Source organism: Ovis aries, chromosome 2 (genome assembly GCF_016772045.2).
Source record: "Ovis aries strain OAR_USU_Benz2616 breed Rambouillet chromosome 2, ARS-UI_Ramb_v3.0, whole genome shotgun sequence".
In the NCBI taxonomy this organism is placed as follows: Eukaryota; Metazoa; Chordata; class Mammalia; order Artiodactyla; family Bovidae; genus Ovis; species Ovis aries.
Window position 1 is genome coordinate 103194307 of NC_056055.1, and position 23197 is coordinate 103217503.

Below are 23197 nucleotides of genomic sequence, written 5' to 3' on the forward strand. Positions count from 1 at the left end.
GTTCTGTTTTCTTGCTCCTGACTCAGCTTCTCTCTCCATCTCATCTGTTCTGTAAAATACCCCTTGGGCACATGTGGCTGCTGAGCGCTTGAAACGTGACTGGTCAGTGCTGAGATGTGCTCTCAGTGTAAAGTATTGTACGTACCAGACTTTGAAAACTTAGCATGAAAGAAAGAGTGTAGACTATCTCATTACTAGTTTTTTATATTGATTGTATGTTGGGTGAGTGAGTGTTCGTTGCTCACCTGTATCGACTCTTTGCCATCCCATGGACTGTAGCCTGCCAGGCTCCTCTGTCCATGGAATTCTCCAGGCAAGAATACTGGAGTGGGTATCCTTCTCTAGGGGATCTTTCCGACCCAGGGATCGAACCCATTTCTCCTGCATTGCAGGCAGATTCTTTACCATCTGAGCCAATAGGGAATGATTGTATGTGCAATTATTTTATAAAGTGCAATTATTTTGGATACACTGGGTTAAATTAAAATATGGTACTAATTAATTTTACTGTTTCTTTTTATTTCTTAAAACTGTGGCTACTAGAAAATTAAAAATGACAGATGGGGCTGCTCCATACCTTCCCTCCCAGGCCCTCTCTCTGGGCTGTGAAGAGCCCCTGTTCTGGGATGGCCAAACTGCCTGTACCCGCACTTCACAGAATACCTGCTCTGTCTCCTTGATCTGGCTGAAGCCTGACTCTTCCCTGAGGACAGTGCTTCCCCTTCAGCCTGTTCCTGTGTTCCTTCCAGGGACCGTGACTGAGACTGTCCGTTTCCCCACACTTGTGCCCTGGAGCCAGGGAGAGCGAGCCATTCCCACTGCTCACTGGTGACCCTTCTTGACGATTGCTTCTCACTTGTCATGTGAAATCGCATTTGAGATTCATCGTCATCTGCCTTGTTGCTCCATCTGCCGACCTCCTAAGTCATCCCTTCACGGTCAGCAAAGACGTTACCACCTGGCCCAGCATCCTGACCTCTACTCTGTGCTCTCCTGAACAACCCAGCCGGGACCCTGTCTCCCTATAATTATTGAAGCATTATACTTCTTCCCTGGTGACTCAAACGGCAAAGCGTCTGCCTACAGTGCAGGAGACCCGGAGAAGGAAATGGCACTCCACTCCAGTACTCTTGCCTGGAAAATCCCATGGACGGAGGAGCCCGGTAGGCTTCAGTCCATGGGGTTGCAACGAGTCGGACACGACTGAGTGACTTCACTTCTTAACAGGGTTCTACTTCTGTCTAGCGCTTTTCTTTTTTAAAATTTGATTCTTATTTTATATTGGAGTGTGGCTGATCTCCAGTGTTGCGTTAGTTCCAGGTGCGCAGCAAAGTGATTCAGTTACACGTGTCATACATGTAGCTATTCTTTTTCACATCCTTTTCCCATAGCGGCTATTACAGAACACTGACTAGAGTCACCTGTGCCCCACAGTAGGTGCTTGTTGGTTATCTAGTTTATGTATAATTGCCTGGTGCTCTTCTTTTGTGTTCTCCTTACGTCCTCTCAAGCTCTTGTGGCTTTTTTTTAGTGTCCGTAAGTTGGTGATTTCCAGCCTTGCCTTTGCTTGAGAGCTTTACTTGTAAATTTATCTTCAGGATATTCCTGTATTTCTCCCTAGTACTTCAAACTGAACTTTTCCCCAAAAAGCTTCCTTGTTTGGCCTTTGGAAGAAACTAAGTTGGTCTCCCCTAGTTTAGAGCAATCAAGTTATCTTTTCTTTTTATTATAAGACCCTATCAGTAAAAACTTCTGATACCTCACAAGTATATGTATGTATAAATTACAGTATACTATACTGTACTATAGTACAGTGTACTATACTACCATACTTACAGAAATTTTTATATGGTTGAGATAACGGTGAAACAGTTTCAAAATAACAGTCTCACTAAATTCTTAAATTTCAGTGAAGGCAATATGGCTGAACATGTGTTATTATTTTTGAAAATCTTGATTTGACATTTTGTGTACTGGCAGGTCAGCGTTCTGTTTCTAACTTGGTCTGTTTCTAAATGAAGCACGTTTCTACTACTTTGTTTTAATCACTGTCCCCGGAAGAAACACCGTATTGCCCTGCTTCCAGAGTCTGGATGCTTATCTACCAATTTGGTAGCATTTTGTTGAGACTGTTGAATTTTCATCTTCTATGGGGCCATTCAGTTTTCTTAAGCAAACTAATGAGCAGAAATTGCATTTTATATTTTAGAGTCGGTTCTAAATTCACTGAAACTTTAAGAAGATGTTTAAACAGATTACAAAGTTTTTCTGTATTTTAAAAATTATTTTTGGCATAAAAATAATATAATAGTAGAAATACTTCTAAATATTTGTTTTCATAATGCTTTCACCATATACTTTTAAGTCAGTTCTTTTTTCTTATAATGTCATGTTTCCCTTGATAAAGATATGGATTTAAATTAATAAATATTCTCATTAGCATGCTAATGATAGGCAGTGGCCAGTTAAAGGGTCAACCCGTCTTCGTAAAAGAAAGGTGTATAATTCATCTTTTAAGTTCACCATCTCTTAAGTATTCTGTCACAAGATGACCAGCAAACCACTGTTTGGTTCAAAAATTTTATGGTTGTTTTGCTATATAGACTCTACCATTTAAGGTAAAAAGATACATAAGTCAGTTTTATTGGACACCTCACCTGTTCATTCATCATCAGCATATTGCAACAGATCTCGGTTACCATTTGGTGTGTTTTATGGCGTTTGTTCACTTCTGTGGTGTAAATATTCTTGCCATGACTGAGTTCAGGTTAACAACATGAGTCACTGAACATGGCTTTTGGAAGAGATGAGCAGTTAGATGCAAGTCACCTAGTACTTTCACCAGACAGTTATAACAGGCATGAACAGCCTCAAGGTGACAGTAAATGTGGGATTTCGCTGGGGGTCCAGTGGTTAGAACTCTGCAGGGGACGTGAGGGCTCCCATCCTTTGTCAGGGAACTAGGATCCTGCATGCCTTGCAGCGCAACCAAAAAGTTAAAAAAAAAAATGATGGTAAAAGTAATAAATAATTATAACTGTTAACTAGTTAAATAAGTGATGAGCTTAGGTATTTAATGGCTTTTAATATAATGTATTTAGTTTTCAGTTGTCATCTAGTCACTGAGTCGTGTCTGACTCTATGACCTCATGGACTGTAGCCTGCCAGGCTCTTCTGTCCATGCGATTCTCCAGGCAAGAATACTGGAGTGGGCCGCTATTTCCTTCTCCAGGGGATCTTCCCAACCCGGGGGTAGAATCCGCATCTTCTGCATTGGCAGGCAGATTCTTCACTGCTGAGCCACCAGGGAAGCCCTTTAATTTTAAGTACGTGTAATTCTATTTTTAATAATGGCTGTTTTTCATAACAAGGTCACAAAATTCCTAAAATCCCTGAAAGTTCAGCAGTTGACATTCATTGCTGGGTATGAGCCAGTGCACACCTGTGGGCCTTGTGGGACATTTTAAGAATTTAGGCTTAATCTGAGTGAGATGAGAAGCCACTGAGGGGTTTGGAGTGAAGGAGGCCCGTGTGTTAACACGATTGCTCTGCTGTGCTGAGGATGGACTGGAGGGAGCAAGAAGGCGGCAGGGAGGCTGATCAGGAGACTGAACAGTGTGGGCCAGGGATGAGGGTGGCTTCGGGCAGGGCTAGCCTGTGCCCAGACTGAGAAGTGAGGCGTTGCAGGATCTGCCATCTCATTACTCAGTGACTTAGTGAGGTCTGAGAAGATAACCGGACTTTACCCCTCGCTTACCGTAACTTGCTTTGTCAGAGAGAACGTTTTTCAGCTGAACGAGTGTCCAGCCGAATTTGATAGATGTTTATGTTGTTGCAGAATCACTGTGGTACCAAGGAGACTGCATGAAGGTTTGATTCTCAAAGAGGGTGATAATGGCAGTTTGGATGGGCTAATTCTTCAGTGCGGAAGATCTGCCTTGCAGGTGTTCAGCATCCCTGGGCCCGCCTCCCTAAATGCCAGTGGCGCTTCCTGCAGGTTGCCACACCCAGCCTCCCCCGCAACATGCTTCCTAGCAGCCCTGTGCGTATTTTTGCTGAAAGGCAAGGAACTGTGGCCTCTAACACAGTATGTGCCTCTGTTTCTACCCGGCAGTATTATGCCTACCTGTATTCTTACGTGATGCCCCAGGCCATCCGAGATATGGTGGATGAATACATCAACTGTGAGGACATCGCCATGAACTTCCTCGTCTCCCACATCACTCGGAAACCCCCCATCAAGGTAGGGCCCCGCCGTGCACAGGACTGGGGTGCATGTGTACCCAGCTCACTTACTCTGCAGTCGTGCGGTGCGTAACTCACCGTACTTCAGAGTCCTCATCTGTAAAACGGGATGATGAGGCCACCAGCCAAATAGGATCACTTCAGGGTTTAATGAGGGTCTTCACTTCCTCAGGTTTTGTAAATGGATAGAAATCAGTGATTGGAATTTGAATGGGGAAATGTTACATCTTTAATTTTCACTGATCTTGAATTGGAATTTATCCTTTTTATCAGTTATAAACCAGGCTGTAATTCATAAGAGGACTGGTGGTTACTGATTTTTCACCAGAACTCAGATATTTTCATATCACATTACGTTTACTGTGAAGTACTGTTAACTTTCCTCACTTCTTTGAAATTATGCAGTTACTAACTTTTCCCTAGATTGTGTTACTTTTAAAAGAGCACATGTATCTCTGTGTTTCAGTATTCCCTGTTCCCTTTGTTGCTGTTCAGTCCTTAGGTCGTGTCTGATTCTTTGCGACCCCCTGGCCTGCCGCACACCAAGCTTCTCTGTTCTCCGCCGTCTCCCAGAGTTCGCTCAGATTCATGTCCATTGAGTCAGTGATGCTGTCTAACCATCTCATCCTCTGCCATTTCCTTTGTAACTTCTTACATTGTACGTGTCTAAAAGCATTCTGAGGAGGGTCCACAGGCTTCCCCAGATTGCCAAACCAGAATGGGAGGTGATGTGTCCTTGGCACCCAAAATGTGAGGATTTCTGAGTTAAGGTGTGTAAAACTCTAAGAATAGCGCCTGGCACATAAGTTCTTTATAAGGTGTTTATACAAAACAAAAGTACCCCCCACATTGTAGAAGTTTGAGTTCTTTCTCTGTCTTAGAGTTGGTGACTAGATCTGACCAGACTATTAGCAGTTTCATACTTGGTGCACATAAAGACTGGTCCCGCCACTGTCTCTGTCGTCATTGTAGGCTCAGACAGGTGGGAGCTCTCCTGGTGAGGGCTGTGGTGAAGGCCTTGTGACAGTTAGCACTGGAGAGTCTGGCGGTGCCGATTAACAGAATCTATGACTATGCTCCGCCAGTGCTGCATGTTCTGGATGCACACCTGATGTCCCTGTATCATCATCAAAAAGTCATATTATTTAATATTCTAAAATAGTTTTAACTTCGTGGATATCATTAGGGCCATGAGCAAATAATAATTTGGTGTGTATTTCATTCTTCTTATTGTACATTTTGAATGTAAGTTCTAGACTGAGTCGCCACTAGGTGTACAAATAATGATGGTCAAACTGTATCTTTAGTGATAAGCAAGAGTGGTAGCTAGAGAATGCTGATTCCAGCAACAAAGCGTAACAGACAAATAGAGAAGCACTTGGGGCTTTGTGCGTTCATTCACACCCATTCCAGCCTTTTGCCAAGTGTGGCTCAGGGTTGTAACTTAACTCCTGGTTACCCCATAGTTTCTCAGATTCTTCAGCCTTCTGCTAAAGCCTCGTAAGAGAAGAATAATTAGCAAAATAATGCACCAAATTGTGTGTGTGTGTGTTTTTTTTTTAAAACTCTGAACGATGATAGTATTTTTATATAAAATAACATTTTCCAGGTACTGTGGTAGATCTGATAGTAAATGATAAAAAAGCATACTTCTTTGTGAATTCTAAGGAAGGGAGGCAAAGGTCTTATAAAGAAATTAGTGACTGGTGTACTTTTCTGTTCCTTATTTATCCTTTCTAGTGTAACCAGGGACAGGACTCCAGCCAGATGTTTGCTTTCTAATTATAACTCCCTAGTAGATCATAAGACATTATTCATGAAAATTTAAAGTATCTGAGTGATTAGGTACCTAATAATACCCTCAGTCACGTTAAGCACTCACAGACATGGTGAATTTTTCATCCTCTTGGAAGCATGTTTGTGTGTTATTAGGCCAATGTTTCATTGGTTAAACATCTCTCCAGTGTAGAGTGAGGTGGAAATAATTTGCTATGGTATACATGATTCTTTGGCTACCTGATCCGATTCAGTGGAAAGGCCCTGACGCTGACAAAGATTGAAGGCAAAGAGAGAAGGGGGCTGCAGAGGATGAGATGGTTAGATAGCATTACCGACTCAGTGGACATAAATCTGAGCAAACCCGGGGGGATAGTGAAGGACAGGGCAGCGTGGCATCGCAGAAAGTCAGATATGACTTAGCGACTGAGCCACAAAAGTGAAAACTGGAGAAATTAGAATGACTTTTTAAAGGCAGAGGCTCAGTAAGTTGAGCCTGTCTTCAAATTCTGGGTCCAGTTATTCACTTCATATTATAGAACCAGTTTGAACTCAGTATTTTCATTAATTTACCTAACTTTATCAGGTATATATACTATTTAATATTATAAATTAGTAATTTTTTTTTTTTGCTTTAAATACTTCAAATTTTCACTGCCCCCTCCCTTGTTATAATTAGGAAGGCATGACTGTTTTAGGTGATAGCTGTATTCTTTCAGTATGTTAATATCTCGACAATATTGACTAAATAAACCACACAGAGTTAATTTCATCTTGTTGCTTTGAATAATGTGCTATTAATTTTTTGAAGAGGAGAGATCTAGAATGTCAGTAGACTTCATTCAGAATAAAGGATGAAAACCTCATAAAGCATTGAGAAGACAAGTGGAGATGGCTTATGGGATGAGGAAATAGAGAGAGGATGCATAAGTAAATGTCTTAATATTAATGCTGAGTAAGTTCTCAACATCTATTAAGGACTTTCCGTACCATTACTAAGCAGAACTTTCCTTAGACTAAATTACTTGAACTTTTCCTGTGTAAAATATAATCCATGATGTTGCTTTAGTAAGTGTTCAAACTTCACTTTATACGACTGACTTTATTCTTCTTAATTTTTTGTATGTTTTAGTATGTTATACACACACACACGTATATATAGAGTGGTTGCTTAGTCCCTCAGTCACGTCCAGCTCTTTGTGACCCCATGAACTCCAGCACACTAGGCTTTTCTGCCCCTTACTGTCTTCCTGAGTTTCCTCAAACTCATGTCCATTGAGTCCGTGATGCCATCCAACCGTCTCATCCTCTGTTGACCCCTTCTCCTCTTGCCCTCAGTTTTTTCCCAGCTCTCTCTCTATGTATATTATGTAGCCACTGGACCACCAGGAAAGTTCCTATATATAGATTTTTTTTTTTTTAATAAGTGTACTGGGGTTGCAATCACACCATTTTTTTAGTAGTGGGTTGCATGATTAAAAACATTTATTTGGAAACCACTGCTTCAGTGAAAATACCTTTATAAAAGGAACATATATAAGGAGAAAATGCCTTATAAAAGCAGTATAAATACCTTTTTGTGCTAGAGTGGAGTCATTTGCAGGTTAAGAGACTCTCCCCTTGAGTGCTGGCGTCTGAGATGAGGTGCAGGGAGAACAGAGTGGAATACTGGACACGGATGTGGTTTGATCACAGCCTTCCTTCTCTAAGCCCTTGACATCCGTCTCCTGCTGCAGTCGAAGCTGCTGGGGAGAGTAGTAAGTGACGTGCTGTTGTCTGTAACCTGGAAGATGTCTAGAGAACTGCCAGGAGTGGGAGGGTGCGGGAAGCGGATGGTGGAGTCCTGTGAAGGGACCCCTGGGGGTCATGACTCCTTCAGAGTTTTATCTCTGGTGTGAGTGTGCTGGGCGCCCTGGCCTGTGGTCATGATCACTCCTTAGTTTCAACTCTAGGAGCTGGACTTCTGATTGCTAATACTGGCTGTGGGTGGTGAGTATTCTTCAGCTGGAATTAACAGGATGGGCCATCCCATTTTAATCGTTTTCTCAGTTTATCATAGTAATAATAATTTTAAAATTATTCAGGAAAAAATATATTCAGAAAGAAAATAGAACATGCAGATTTAGAAAACCTAAATAGAACTAGTGGGAATGAAAATTATAGTTATTAAAATGACAGTCTTTGTCAATGGGATAAGACAGCTGAAGAGAAAGTTAATGACCTAGTAGACTATGTGTGAATAATGTGAATACATTTCTGAGAAGGTATTATGGAGACACAAAGAGACGGAAAATAAGGAAGATGAAGAGATGTGAAGGCTGTAAAATCTAACACAGTGCCAGAAAGGGAAGACTCGAGAGCTGGGAGGGGCAGTCTTGAAAGTACAGTATGAGAATTTCCAGAATTTATTGACTGAATGGGGCCTTCTCTGGTGGCTCCTGCAGTGTGTTAGACTGGGGTTAGATACCTGGGCCGGGGAGATGCCCTGGAGAAGGGAATGGCAACCCACTCCAGTATTCTTGCCTGGAGAATCCCATGGACAGAGGAGCCAGGTGGGCTACAGTCCACGGGGTCACAAAGAGTCGGACACGACTAAGCAAAACGCGCAACATTAACTGCAGGAATACTATAGCAAATAGTATTACACTTAACTGTGGAAGTTTAGAAGGTCCCTGTTGAAGTCAGTAGTAAGATAAGGCTTGGTTCAGTTCAGTTCAGTCGCTCAGTTGTGTCCGACTCTTTGCGACCCCATGAATCGCAGCATCCCAGGCCTCCCTGTCCATCACCAACTTCCGGAGTTCACTCAGACTCACGTCCATCGAGTTGGTGATGCCATCCAGCCATCTCATCCTCTGTTGTCCCCTTCTCCTCCTGCCCCCAATCCTCCCAGCATCAGAGTCTTTTCAAATGAGTCAACTCTTTGCATGAAGTGGCCAAAGTATTGGAGTTTCAGCTTTAGAATCAGTCCTTCCAATGAACACCCAGGACTGATCTCCTTTAGAATGGACTGGTTGGATCTCCTTGCAGTCCAAGGGACTCTCAAGAGTCTTCTCCAACACCACAGTTCAAAAGCATCAATTCTTCGGCGCTCAGCCTTCTTCACAGTCCAACTCTCACATCCATGCATGACTACTGGAAGAAACATAGCCTTGACTAGATGGACCTTTGTTGGCAAAGTAATGTCTCTGCTTTTCAATATGCTATCTAGGTTGGTCATAACTTTCCTTCCAAGGAGTAAGCATCTTTTAATTTCATGGCTGCAATCACCATCTGCAGTGATTTTGGAGCCCCGCAAAATAAAGTCTGACACTGTTTCCCCTGTTTCCCCATCGATTTCCCATGAAGTGATGGGACCAGATGCCATGATCTTCGTTTTCTGAATGTTGAGCTTTAAGCCAACTTTTTCACTCTCCTCTTTCACTTTCATCAAGAGGCTCTTTAGTTCCTCTTCACTTTCTGCCATAAGGGTGGTGTCATCTGTGTATCTGAGGTTACTGATATTTCTCCCAGCAATCTTGATTCCCCTTGTGCTTCTTCCAGTCCAGGCTTTCTCATGATGTACTCTGCATAGAAGTTAAATAAGCAGGGTGACAATATATACAGCCTTGACGTATTCCTTTTCCGATTTGGAACCAGTCTGTTTTTCCATGTCCAGTTCTAGCTGTTGCTTCCTGACCTGCATACAGGTTTCTCAAGGTTACCCACTAAATAAATGGAGGTAGAGACCACAACCACATTCATATGGTCAGCATAGCGGTTCTCCCCAAGTCTAAAATGTTGGTGTAACTCTAATCAAAATCTTATTAGGTGGCAATAAAATTAACCATCACACCATCAAAAAAAAAAAAATTCTTTTAGTAGGACACTTTATTTGGTTTAATTTGGCTTGGAGTGAAACTTGACAAACATATCCTCAGATTTGTATTGAAAGGCAAAGAGCCAGGATAGGTAAGGCACTAGTGAGCAGGAGGGGAGCTTGCTGTCAGAAAGCGTGGCTTGGTATTAAAGTACATAATCAGGACAGGTGCCTGTGGTCTTGGTGCAGAGACTGACAAAGTCAGTGGTACAGGGCAGAATGCAGACACAGGCCCACGCCTGCATGGAAGCTTGACAGATGATAAAGGTGGCCTCTTGGGAATAACTGGTTTCTGTATGGAACAGAAGTACATGTCATACCATACACAAAGTAAATTCCAGATGGGTTAATAAACCAAATGTTAATAGCAAGCTTTAAAACCTGTAACAAAAAATACAGAAGTATTTTTGCAATATAGACAAAGAGAAACAAAAAGTACAAAATCTAGAGAAGACTGATTGGTTTGATTGGTATTAAAGTTGAAAGCTTTGTTCAAAAAACTATATCCAGACTGTGACATTGGCAGTCCTGGTACATGACAAAGAATTGATACCCAGGTAAAGGATTTCCAAAGGAGATGACTACTCAGTTGATTCCTTAAGTATGTAAGAAAGTAGTTCAGTGTGGTAGAAACCTAGATGGTTAATGAGTTTTCACTTTCATGCATTGGAGAAGGAAATGGCAGCCCACTCCAGTATTCTTGCCTGGAGAATCCCAGAGATGGGGGAGCCTGGTGGGCTGCTGTCTATGGGGTCGCACAGAGTTGGACACGACTGAAGTGACTGAGCAGCAGCAGATGATTAATGAACATGTGGAAGGATACTAATCTTCTGTAGTAATCAGGGACGTGGAAGTTAATGTGATATAGTTTATACACATGAAGTGGGCAGAAATGAAAGTGTGATGGTTCCAGATGGCAGTGAGGATGTGTAGAAATTGTGGGTGTTGATCAGGGCTTGTGGGTGTGTACACTGGGACATTTATTGTGAAGAAAGTTTGGTTTTGTCAAGTATAATTGAAGGTCATGTTCCCCATGACATTGCAGGAGCGGAAAGGAGGGAGGGAGGGTGGCATACAGATTAACTCTTTGTAATATTCTGTTTCTTTTGCAAAAAAAGAAAAATATATGTGTAGCCTAAAACAAATAGGACAAAGTGTCAACATTTGACAAACTTGGTGGGTTTGCTTGTTTGTTATGTCCTTCCCCCCTTTAAGCATAACATTTCATTCATATATTTTAAACCAATAGAAGTGTATGTTCCATACATACATAGCCATACTTGATTCTTTTCGGAGATATTTATTTGACTGTGTTGGATCTTAGTTGTGGCATGTGGGATCTAGTTTCCTGCCCAGGGATGGAACCTGAGAGTGCATTGGGAGAGCGGAGTCTTAGCCACTGGACCCCCAGGGAAGTCCCTTGATTCTTTAAGCAAATACCCGTGCAATAAAAATGATAACTAAAAATGAGAAAGTTTAACATTCTCACTACCAACTCCTTGTATTTGTACCTCGGTAATCCCGGCCTGCTGCTTCCCTCCATTGATAACTGCTACCCTGAGTTGAGTTTTAAAAATCCCCTTCCCCTCCTCCCTTGAAAAGCGTTTTTACTGATGTGTATTCATCTCTAGGGCTTTCCTTGTGGTTCAGCTGGTAAAGAATCCGCCTGCAGTGTGGGAGACCTGGGTTTGATCCCTGAGTTGGGAAGATCCCTGGAGAAGGGATAGACTGCCCACTGCAGGATTCTGGCCTGGAGAATCCCATAGACTGTATAGTCCATGGGGTCGCAAAGAGCTGGACACAACTGAGCGACTTCCACGCCCTCATTCATCTCTAAGTGACCGGTGTCTTTAAACTTTGTGTAAATGGAATCAGACTGTATGTGTTCCTCTGCATTTAGGTTTATAAAAAGTCAGTCTGTGAGCTCAGTCAGTGTTGATGCTTGTGACTGTAGTGTATTTTCATTGCCCCAGAGTCTTAAGTAGGCTCTCCCCCATACCCTTCTAAAAGTTTTAGGTTTGGCCTTGTTGTGTTTAAATCATTCATCCTTGTGGAAGTGATCTTTGTGGATAATGTGAGCTAGGGCCCCGGTTTTGTTTCTGTCTCCAAGCAGCGTCCATTGCACACTCAGCTCATCCGTACCCAGGGGCGCGCAGCGCTGCAAGGCCCCTCAGCAGACGTCTGTGTGCACGTGGGTCTGCTGGTCCAGTTTGTTCACGTGCCAAATTCACAGGAATTGTCATAGCTTTAGAATTAGTTTCTGTATCTGCTAAGACAGGTCCCCTCTAACTTAATCTTGTACTTAGGAGTGTCTTGCCTTGCACACGCCCTCCTGCAGGGATCTATCCAGAAGGGCAGAGTGTGCGCTGGGCCCCAGGAGGCAGGTGGCTCAGCTCAGGGCAGGAGGGAGAGCTCAGCTGCGGGAATGCTAGCTTTTTTCTGTTCCAGGATCAGTTTTCAACTTTAAATAAAGGGACTCGTACAGTTATCTCTTTCCACATCTCTCAGTCTTTTTTTAAAATAATGTTATTTATCTGTTTGTGGCTGTGCTGGGTCTTGGCTGTCACTCAGGCTTTTCTCGAGTTGTGGCGAGCAGGGCTGCTCTCCCGCGGCGGCGCCCGGCCCTCCCGCCGAGGCGGCTTCTCTTGCTGAGGAACACGGGCTCTGGGGCGTGCGGGCTTCGGCAGCTGTGCTCCCGCCTCTGGAGCGCAGGTCCGTGCTTGTGGCGTGTGGGCTTCGTTGCTCTGAGGCCTGTGGGATCTGCCTGATCAGGGACTGAACCCGTGTCTCCTGCATCATCGGCAGGCGGAATTTTTACCACTGATCCACCAGGGAAGCCCTCCGTGTCTCTTCATCTCGCTTTCATATTTCTTTAAAGCTTTCGTCCAGTATTTTCCATTCTGGGAGTAATCTCGGTATTCTTTTTGTCCCTGATTTTCTCCTCACCCAGCCACTGAGTGTCTGATTTAGCTCAGTGTGCTTCTCTTCCTTCCCAGCTTTATTGAGATGCAGTTGACATGCAGCTTAGTGGCTTGCCTTACAAACCATCAGGAGATGATGCTCACAGCGAGTTTATGTGCTTCCCATTTCTGTTGTTCTGTTCCGTTCTTTTTCCTTTCCTCGTTTTGACTGCGCCATGCCGCGTGTGGGATCTTGGTCTCCTCACCAGGAATCGAACCTGCACTGCTTGCATTGGAAATTGGAAGTGTGGTGTTAACCACCGCCTCCCCAGGGGAGTCCTTATTTGGCTCCTTTTCATATCTGCACAGGCTTTTTCTGATAGTCCCTGTTTCTTCCATCAAACTCTGAGTGCTCTTTCAGCATTTTATTGTGCGTCTGAGACCCATTTACTGTCTCTGTCTCTGTCTGAGGATCCTGCTGTTGAGCAGCGCTTGGCCCTGTTGTTTCTTTCTGCATATTCTCCTTCACGTGACCCATCCCTGTTGTGTGATGTTTGATTGTGAGGTCATATTCTTTGGATGCTACTTATGGCGCTTCTTTGAGGCCTGGATCTGAGAGGGCTTGCACTTGTTTCTCTCGTGTGCCTGGGCTCACCACCTGCTTAAGACCTGTTCACGCTAAATTAGCACATTGGGACACACGGGTGACATAAATTGTAGCCTCAGCTGTGTGAGGCCAGCTTGAGGTTGTAGTTTCTCAGAGGGGATGTTTCCTCCTCTTGAAGCTCAGACTAGGAAGGAAGCGGTGCTTCACCACCTTGCTCTCCGGGGCTGCCTCCCACCCACGTGGCCTTCCGCTGGGTCCCAGGGCTACAGCATGTCTCTCGGATTCGATGACAGTGGCTGCCCCAGCTTCAGGAAGACTGGAGCTCCTACTGTCTCTCTGGATTCAAGCCTTCTCACTCCTTTGACTTCTGAGGATTTCATTTCTTTCATTACAGGCTCAGCCAGTATATTTAAAGAGATGGTTTCTATATTTCATCCTGCCTTTTTGGGCATTCTCTGCTGAGGGGGCTTATATTGTCTGGGCTGCTGTGTTGCTGGTGGTGAAGCTGTTGTATTACTCTGTATACATTCCTGATTGCTTGAAATTCATCATAATAATAACCAGTAAACTATGATATGATCACTTTCCCCTGTCTTTAGATATGACTTTCTTAAACTTCTTTTTAATGGATGTGTAGTATTCTATGATTATTTAACTAGTCCCCTTTCGGTGGGTAGTTTTCCAGCATCTCGCTGTTAAAAACATGAATGAAGTGAACAACTGTGCACCTACAACATCTGGCTGTGCAGCCAGGAGAAATACCAGAAGTAGAGTCACTGAGATAAGAAGCACTGAGACTTCAGGGCTTTCGGTATCTGCTAAGTATGGCCCATTTGGAAAGCACATCCTTACCGACAGTGTAGGTGCTGAATATGTCCCCGGCAGGAAGAGGACTCTGTGAGTAAGGGTGTGCATCGGGCTCTGCGTCTTTGCCATGGAGATGGAGGCCTCATAGACTGAGCTGCAGGGCCTCTGTCTGCACCGTGGTTCTCACCCTCTGCCCTTTCTTCCCGGCTCCCAGGTGACCTCACGGTGGACTTTCCGATGTCCAGGATGCCCTCAGGCTCTGTCACACGACGATTCCCACTTCCACGAGCGGCACAAGTGCATCAACTTCTTTGTCAAGGTGTACGGCTACATGCCCCTGCTGTACACGCAGTTCCGCGTGGACTCTGTGCTCTTCAAGACCCGCCTGCCCCACGACAAGACCAAGTGCTTCAAGTTCATCTAGGGGCACTGCGCGGCGGGGGGAGGACGAGCAGAGCGAGGGAGGCGGCCCGGGGGCCCTGCACACTGGAGGGCCTGGGGGACGCCCGCCGTGGTCAGGCCAGGCCCTCTGCTGGGAGAGGCGCAGGGAGGCGGGAGGGGCGGGCTGCCTTGCTCTTGAAGTTGGCGGCACTGGGCCCGGAAGCCTGGTCCCAGGCCACCAGGGCTCCCTAACAGGGCACTGACGATAGCTTACACTGAGGACCATGGGGACTCTGGGGAGTCACTCACACAGCTCATGAGCCCAGCACAGCTGGCTTGTGGTTTTTTAATTCACTAACAACTATTATTATTATTTAAAAAGTTTCAGATTTGCCATTCAAGGTTTATTTATATATATGTGTGTATATATACACATATGTGTGTGTGTGTATATGTGGGTGTATACAGATATATGCACACACACTCACAGACATATACATATGTATGTATTCGAGGGGGAGCTTGGCGTTTCTGCCCATCTCACAAAGTGAGGGTCCCACCATGGTGGTCTGTACTTTGGTGGAGAAGGGTCCTGGCCTTCCTGTACCTGGCTCATCCTTAAAGATGGTCTCCATCCTCCCCAGGAGCCGTGTGTGCAGAATCGAGAAAGGGCTGGCGTGGCACCGGGGGGTCTTGCATGGGTTAAGACCTGTGGTTGGCTCCTTCCCCGCCTCCTGTTGGCAGCAGCACTCTGTGGCTCGCGTTGTCCTGCACTCGAGTTCTCGGTGGGACGGAGGGCCTGCGTATTTGGGGGCAGCTGGGCTTCCCTGCCTGGGACAGGTGGGTCGAGGACTTCCTGCTGCCTGTGCTGCCTGTGTATTTGACCTGGCTCCCCTTTCCCCGCTGTCTGAGAGTGAGGACAGGAAGGACTGAGACCGCAGACAGACCCCCAGATGGTTCATTTTGTTTGACCCTCCTTTTAAAGACCTGTTGTGCTTTGGCTGCAGACTTTCCTGAAGGTTCTCTCACGTAGAGAGCAGATGCCTGGCCGCTACACTTCAGGGGGGTCTGAGTGGTTGGGTTGGTTGCAGGTCGGCCGGCTCTCTCTGGCTCAGAGCAAGTGAGCACAGCACCCTTTGATCCCCACCCGGCTGGCCGGGAGCCACAGCAAGGCACCTGCCTTGGGATGATAACCTGGGTGAAATTCACCTTCCCCACCCCATCTGGACCCGCATCCTGTAGTTCCTAGATCCTTCAGGCTGGGTGGGTGCCAGGCCCCGCCGCTGGGGTTGGTTTGGTCTATGTCAGAATGATGGGAGGATAGGATTTGTTGGGTTAAGCTCAGATCCAGCCTGAAATTGAACAGGTGTTCACATCCCATATTACCACTTCCCCCTGTGGGTTTCAGTCTCTCTTTTCCTGGGCTGAAACAGAAGGAAGCTAACTTTTTTCTTTTCTGGTGGTGGCAGCAGTAGGGGAACTGAAGAGAGTGGTGTCACTGGTGGTGGCTGGGATGTAGCACGTGACCTCTGCCGTTATTTCTGGACCCCCCTTCCTCCGGTGAGGCTGAGTCTAGGAGGTTCCCCTCAGTGACTGAACACAAGCTCGGGCCTGTCCTGGGCACGCACATGCCTTAAGCCAGCTCCCTCTTCCCCGGACCTCCACCTTCCACGCACCTGTTTCCAGGGGGCACATTCCTCTCTGACCTTCCTGCCCCCCAGAGGGTCCTCTTCAAGGGTCACCTGAAGCCAGCTCTGTCCTGGAGGGAGCACCCCCTGGAGGGCTGCTGGACCTGAGGGACCCGCCCCGTCGGTGGGCAGGACCAGGCTGTGTCTTCCTGACCTCCCTGCTGGCATCTCCCTGTGTCTCCCCTGCCGAGGCTGCTTCCTAGGAAATGAGCTCTGCTGCTCGGCAGCCCAGCAAAGGGGTCCAGACCCCTGCCTCCTGACTTTCTAATTACTCCTTCTTTGACCCTGGACTTGATTCTTTTTAGCAGTAGCCTTCTTCCCTTTGGGAAGCCAAAGAGTGTGGTGTTTTGAGCTATAAATGTGGCTGCTATTTTTATCTTGTCTCTCTTAATGTGAGGAACCCCTGGACGGCTTCTGAGCATGGGGTCCCTGGTGAGAAAGTAGCTGTGTCAGGACCCGCCGAGGTGGAGCGAGGAGGGCACGGGGTCCCTGGTGTCAGGACAGATCCGGAGCAGCTAGTGCTCTGAGGTGGGGGATGACATCACAGGACATCGCGGGGTGCTGGGGGGAGGTGACGTCAGCGCAGACGAGGGGCGCCTTTGGACCTGAGCGCGGCACTGACTTGGAGGAGCCGGGACTGCAGGCTCCAGTGGACACGGGCTGCGTCTGTAAAGGACACGCCTCCCGGCGAGAGGCGGGGGCAGGGCTCTCGGGGGCCTAGTCGGGTCTCCCAGAAAACAGCCGTCACATTTTGCGAGGCGGGCTAGGGGGCCGCCCAGATCCAGGCTTCCAGTGCCTTTGATGCCTGTTGTTCACCTTGGGGAGTCCAGAGTTGTCTGCGCCACCTGGCTGACTCCTGGAGCCTGGCACAGCCCTGCCGACACGCGAGACATCGTCAGCTGTCCCGTGAACGCCCACTGCCGACTGCGCTCGCAGGGCCCAGCGCATCCTTGCTCCCCAGTGGGCCAGTCTGCTCCCTCCCGAGAGACACCCGCCTGAGGGGAGGCGCCCACCAGACCTGCGCCGGGGGCCTCCGCCTGTGTGGGCCACCGCTCCAGCAGGGCCCGGGCGCCGTGCCCCGACGAGTCGCCGCTCCGGAGCGGCCTGCCAGTGCTCACGTTCTGGAGGGGCAAGCTCTCCTAATACGCCGTGTCCATCCTCCCCACCCCTTTTCCAGTCATGAGCACAATGGTCTTACGTTGGGTTTTTGTAAAAAAAAATAAAAAATAAAAAATGGAGACTACAAGCAGCTTGGAGGTCTTTTGTGATTTTTCTCTGCGGGATGGAAGAGTGATCTGAGGGAAGGTGCCTCCTGGTTCCAGGAACCCTCCACCCCCCATCCACTGTGCATGGCCTGTGGCCCTTCCTGCACGGCTGTGCCTTCCTCGGGCCCGGAGTGGCCTGCGTGCCTGAGCCCGGGTGATGCTGTCAGGGGGCATGGGCAGCCTTGCCCATTTCTAGTGTCTGTTTCCAGGATGGGTCACTAGATTAGATCGAGAGGAACTTAGGTGTCACTGAACTGGTTTTGAGTGTGGACATGGGATGGCACGGGGCACATGATTGCCGCCTTCCTCATGGTGGCTTGTAAATGTGTGTGGCGTGGTGCTAGGGAGCTCCCTGTGTGTTCCCCCGCCCAGAGCAGGGGGCTGGTTTATAATGGCCCCGCCAGACTTGGGGGTCACAAAAAGCACCTGCATCTAGCTGGTGCTTAACTCTTGCTGCCTGTGGTCCCAGGCTTCCGCTCAGCCACGGTTTTGGAGCCATCCTCGGGGAGAAAACACTGAGCCACAGACTAGGAGACGGATGGAGACAGGAGGAGGATGGGAAGCCAGGGAGACGCTGGTTTGGGGTGCTCCTCTCCTGGGTTCGGCAGTTGCGAGTTTGGACACAGACTTGGGCAAACTTCAGGAGATGGTGAGGGGCAGAGAAGCCTGGTGTGCTGCAGTCCTCGGGGTCGCAGAGAGTCGGGCTCGACTGGAAGACTGAACAGCAACGATCCTAACAATGCCTGGGCCCGCAGCCCAGCATTCCTCTGAAAGGAAGGCTGGCAACTGATGAGGCAGGTTTGCGGCAGGTGAGTGGGGAGGATGGTGTCATATCGGGTGGGGCTGCCTGCTTAGGTCTGGAGTTTTGCACAAGGCTGTGGAAATGGGGGTCTTACTAGAGGAAGAGGTCACACATCTAACTTGGGTTCTGTTCCCAAGTTCCTTAGTTCTGGCTTGTACCTGACAAGGTAAACCAAAGTGGTCAATGTTAGTGGTTGATACTGTTGTCATTGAAATAGAAGATTCCACAATATTTGCAAAACTGTGGTTAAGAAAGTGTGTTTAAGGATACTGGATTCAAACCCATTAAACTGTGGTGGGAAACACGTTGTATTTTAAACTTCTCATCTATAAAATGGTAAGACTTGTGCCCACATCCTGAAGACATGTTGAAAAACATTTATGTGAAGAGTCCACTGTTCGGCACACAAGAGACGTGGACTGTTGGGGTAACATACTGGAATGTTCTTAGTGGCTGTTTCTCGACTTGTTTTTTAAAAAACCTACTTAAATTGGAGGATAATTACTATATTGTGGTGGTTTTTGCCATACGTGAATATGAATTGGCCGTAGGCATAAGTGTGTCCCCCCCATCCTGAGCCTCCCACGCCCCACCCTCCCCTGTCCATCCTTCCAGGTTGCTGCAGAGCCCAGGCATCCATCAGACTCTCCTTGGTTATCTGTTTGGGTGATGTATATGTTTCAGCGCTCTTCTCTCCAATCACCCGTCTCCTCCCACTGAGTCCAGAAGTCTGTTCTTTACGTCTCCTTTGCTGCCCTGTGCGTGGGATCATCAGTACCATCTTTCGAGATGCCCTATATGTGCGTTAATGTATATTTATCTTTGTCTTTCTGACTTCCCTCTGTATGACAGGCTCTAGGTCTATCCGCCTCATTAGAACCGACTCGCGTGTGCTCCTTTCTACGTCTGAGTTATATTTCAGTGTGTGTATGTGCCACAGCAGCCTTACCAGCCATCTGCCGGTGGACATCCAGGCTGCTGCCCTGGCCCACCTGCTGCCCGTAGTGCTGCAGGAAACACGGGGCTCCGCGTGTCTCTCTCAGTTCTGGTCTCCTCTGGGTATATGCCCAGTAGTGGGACTGCTGGGTCGTGCGGCAGTTTTATTCCTGGCTTTTAAGGGAACCTCACCCTGTTCTCCACAGAGGTCTTATCCGGGCTCGCATTTCCATCAGCAGTGCAGGAGGGCTCCCTTTTCCCCACGCCCTCTCCAGCGTTTATCGTTGGCAGGTTTTTGATGATGGTCCTCTGACCAGTGTGCGATGATACCTTTCTGTGGTTTTGATTTGCGTTTCCACTTGTAATGCCAGCTCATCCAGCTCTCAGCTGAAGCACTGTCTTCAAGCCCACCCTGCTCCAAGCTGCCGCTTATCTGCCCTCCGCCGCTGTGTCCTGTCCGGTGGCCACCCCGGCGCAGGCGTGCCTCCCACACCAGGCTGTGAGCCTCTGGAGGACAGAGCGCTGGGGTCCCTTGTCACGCGTGTGCTTTGTAAATGTTTCCCCCAGTTTGGAGGTCGCCTGTCCATTTTCTTTATGGTAGCTTCTCATGAGCAGAAGCTTTTAATTTTGCTGAGATCTAATTTATAACTTTTTTTTTCTTTTTTGTTACTTTCTATGACTTGAGAGCCCTGTGCCTAACCCGTCATGGAGGTATTCTTTTAATTTTTCCACTAAAAGCTGTACAGTCCAGGCTCCATCTCAGGTTAATACTTGTGTATGGTGTGTGGTAGTGGTCAAGGTTCTATTTTTTTTGGGGGGGGGGGCTATCTAGCTGTGCCGGCACCACTTGTTAAAAAATAATTTCCTTTCTCCATTGAATTGATTGGGGCCTTTCTTGACAACATAATGACTGTCTGAGCTCTCTCTTCTGTTACTGATTTGTTGCTAATACCAGACTGTGTGGATAAAAGCAGTTTTTTTGTTTGGAAACAAAAGTAGCATAAGTTCTCTAACTTGCTTATCTTTCTGAGAATTGCTTTGAGTGTTTATAGTTATATTGTATTTCTATATAGAAATTTTAGAATTAGTTTGTCAATTTTTTCCTAACCTGCTGGAATTAAATTTTTTAAAAATTCCTATAAAATACATAGAACTTAAAATGATTTTAGCCTCTTTTTTAAATTGAAGTATAGTTGATCTACCATGTTAATTTCTGCTGTACAGCAAAGGGACTCAATCACACATATATATATTTTTAAAGTATTCTTTTTGATTATGGTTTATCACGGGATGCTAAGTGTAACTCCTGTGCACAGTAGGGTCTTGCTTCTCTCTTCCATATGTAATGGCGTTCATCTGCTGGCCCCCCGCACTCTCCCTCCCGTAAACCTCTCCCTCTGAGAACCCCATCTTCTCTGCTTCTGTTTCGTAGACAGGCTCATTTGTGTCGGGTTTCAGAGCCCGTGTGTCAGTGACAGATGGCATTCATCTCTCTCTGACTTCATGCGGCACGTATGATACTCTCTAGCTGCATCTGTGTTGCCGCGAGTGGCGCGATCTTTCTGGCCCAGTCGTATTCCCCGTATCTGTGCACCGCGTCTTTATCTGTCCGTCGGCCAGCGGGCCTGTAGGCTGTCTCTGTGTCTTGGCTGTTGTGAACGGCGCCGCTGTGGACATACAGGTGCATGTATCTTTTTGGATTAGAGTTTCGTCTGGGCATTTGCGCAGGTGTGGGATTGACGGGGATGAGAGTTCTTTGCCTATCATCTCTTCTAGGAGTTTTATGGTGTCGTATCTTACGTTTAAGTCTTCAGACCCATCGTCTTGAATTTTTTTGTGTGTATGGTAAGAGGATGTGTCCTAACTTTAATTCACACGTGACATTTTAGCCACTTTTAAGTATACAATATAACGGCAGTAAGAACATTCACGATGTTTAAGCATCACTACCAGCTATTTCTAGCACTTCGTCTTCCCAGGTGGAAAGGCTGTGCCCATTAAGCAAGAACTCTCCATTTCCCCTTCCTTTCAGCCCCTGACACAGCCTCTGTTTCTGTGAATTTGTCTATTCTGGACAAACATATGAATGGAGTCATAGAGCATTACGGCTTTTTTTGTCTGGCTTTTAAAATATAGCGTGTTTTCAAGGTTCATCCATGCTATAGCATGTATCAGAATTTCATTCTCTTTTATGCTTGGACGATGGTTCCTTGTTTGTGTACAAATAATTACAGCATGAAATACTGTTTATCCATTCACCTGTTGATGGATACTTGGGTTACTTCCATGTTTTGGCCATTGTAAATACTGTTATGAATATGGACGTACAAATTTCTTTTGTGTAGATGCCAATGAGTGGAATTGTTGGATCATATGGTAACTCAGTATTTAACTTCCTGAGGAACGGCCAAAGTGTTTTCCCACAGCTGCTATACCAGTTAATACGCCCACCAGCCACACACAAAGGTTCAGTATCTTCATGCCCTTGCCACTACTTGCTTCATAATTAATAAGTTTAGAGTCACAGCCGTCCTAGGAGATGTGGAGGTGCCTCACTGAGGCTCTGATGCACATCTGCCTAATGCCTAACCATGTTCTGTCCCTTTTCATGTGCTGATTGGCCATTTGTGTTTATTGTTCAGAGAAATGTCTATTCATGTCCTTTGCCCATTGGAAAAATATCGGTTGGGGACTTCCCTGGTTAAGACTCTGCCTTCCAAGGCAGGGGATTCGATCCCTGGTTGGGGAGCTAAGATCTGACATGCCATGGTCAAAATAACCAAAACATGAAAAAAAAAGGCAATACTGTAACAATAAAGATTTTAAAAATGGTCCACATAAAATTTTTTTAAAAAGCTTTTAAAAACTGGGTTATTATTGCTGTTATGGGATTTTGATGAGATTATATTGAATCTGTAGATCAGTGGGTAGAATTGAAATACAATAATACTGAGTCTCTAATCCATAAACATGCTGTTCTCTCTTCATGTATTCAGATCTTCCCTAACTTCTATCATCAAAAATTTTGAGGCTTTTTATGTAGAGATCTTACACATCTTTTCAAAAGTTTATTCCTAGGTACCTCTTTTCAAACTATGAGTGGAACTGCTGATTTTTAAAAAGTTCTTTTTCTAATTACTTATTATATTACTAATTCTAGGAGTTGTTAGGATTTTCATTTTTTAAACTGTTTGGAGCATAATTACAACATTGTGATGGTTTTTGTGATACATCAGCATGAGTCAGCACAGGTATACGTGTGTCCCCCGCGTCCTGAGTGCCCCTCCCGCCTCATCCTCTCCCTCTGGGTTGTCCCAGAGCACTGGTGCCCTGCCTCATGCACTGAAGACTTTCTGTGTGAGTAGTCTTTTGCTCATAGCCCTGGAAATTGGCCCCTGTATCCTTGGGAGAAGTTTGGGAGGAACCTGTACCCGGTCTGTCCTTCAGGTGAGCTAAGTCCTCAGAGACAAGGCAATGCTCAGGGTATAACAGGTGTTAATAAATGCTCAGAGGGGCAGAAGGGCCCACAGATGACTGGAAAAGGCTTCATAACATCAAAGGTCTTTATTTTGAAAGTATTGTGAACATTGTAATCTAGTTAAAAATTTATATGATCTTAGGAAACCTTTAGTTGATAATGTGTGTGGTAATCCCAAATTACTGTACAGTATGTGAATTACAGTTACTTTTCATTTGTGACTGATTGCATAGTTGTATGCCATGAAGACATAAACTGCCTTAGAAAATATTGCCATGGTTTTTTGTAGAGAAGTGTAAAGGATAAATTCTGCTAGCATAAGAGGACTCATCTCTTCCCTCCATCCCCAGTGGCTTCAAATAACAATATAAGAGAAAGAAGAAATATTCTTTATGCTTAATGATAAGATGTGGGCAAAACACCTCTCAAAGATCTGTGGTTCTATGACTCAAAAAA

At 46.0% G+C, this 23197-nt stretch overlaps 1 protein-coding gene across 7 annotated transcripts in view; it reads left to right on the plus strand.

Moving 5' to 3' along the window:
• EXTL3 (exostosin like glycosyltransferase 3) overlaps nt 1-17509 on the plus strand; it is a 131750-nt gene extending 114241 nt beyond the window's left edge. For 6 of the 7 annotated variants that reach the window (XM_060409568.1, XM_060409567.1, XM_027964606.2 and 3 more), the window contains 2 exons: nt 4115-4243; nt 14406-17509. In XM_060409568.1, coding sequence (XP_060265551.1) covers nt 4115-4243; nt 14406-14615 — 339 coding nt within the window. In that variant the 3' untranslated portion in view covers nt 14616-17509. Of the gene's footprint in view, nt 1-749; nt 2328-4114; nt 4244-14405 lie in introns of those variants that run through there. The other variant, XM_060409570.1, reaches the window with a different exon arrangement.
• The last annotated feature ends 5688 nt before the right edge of the window (nt 17510-23197 follow it).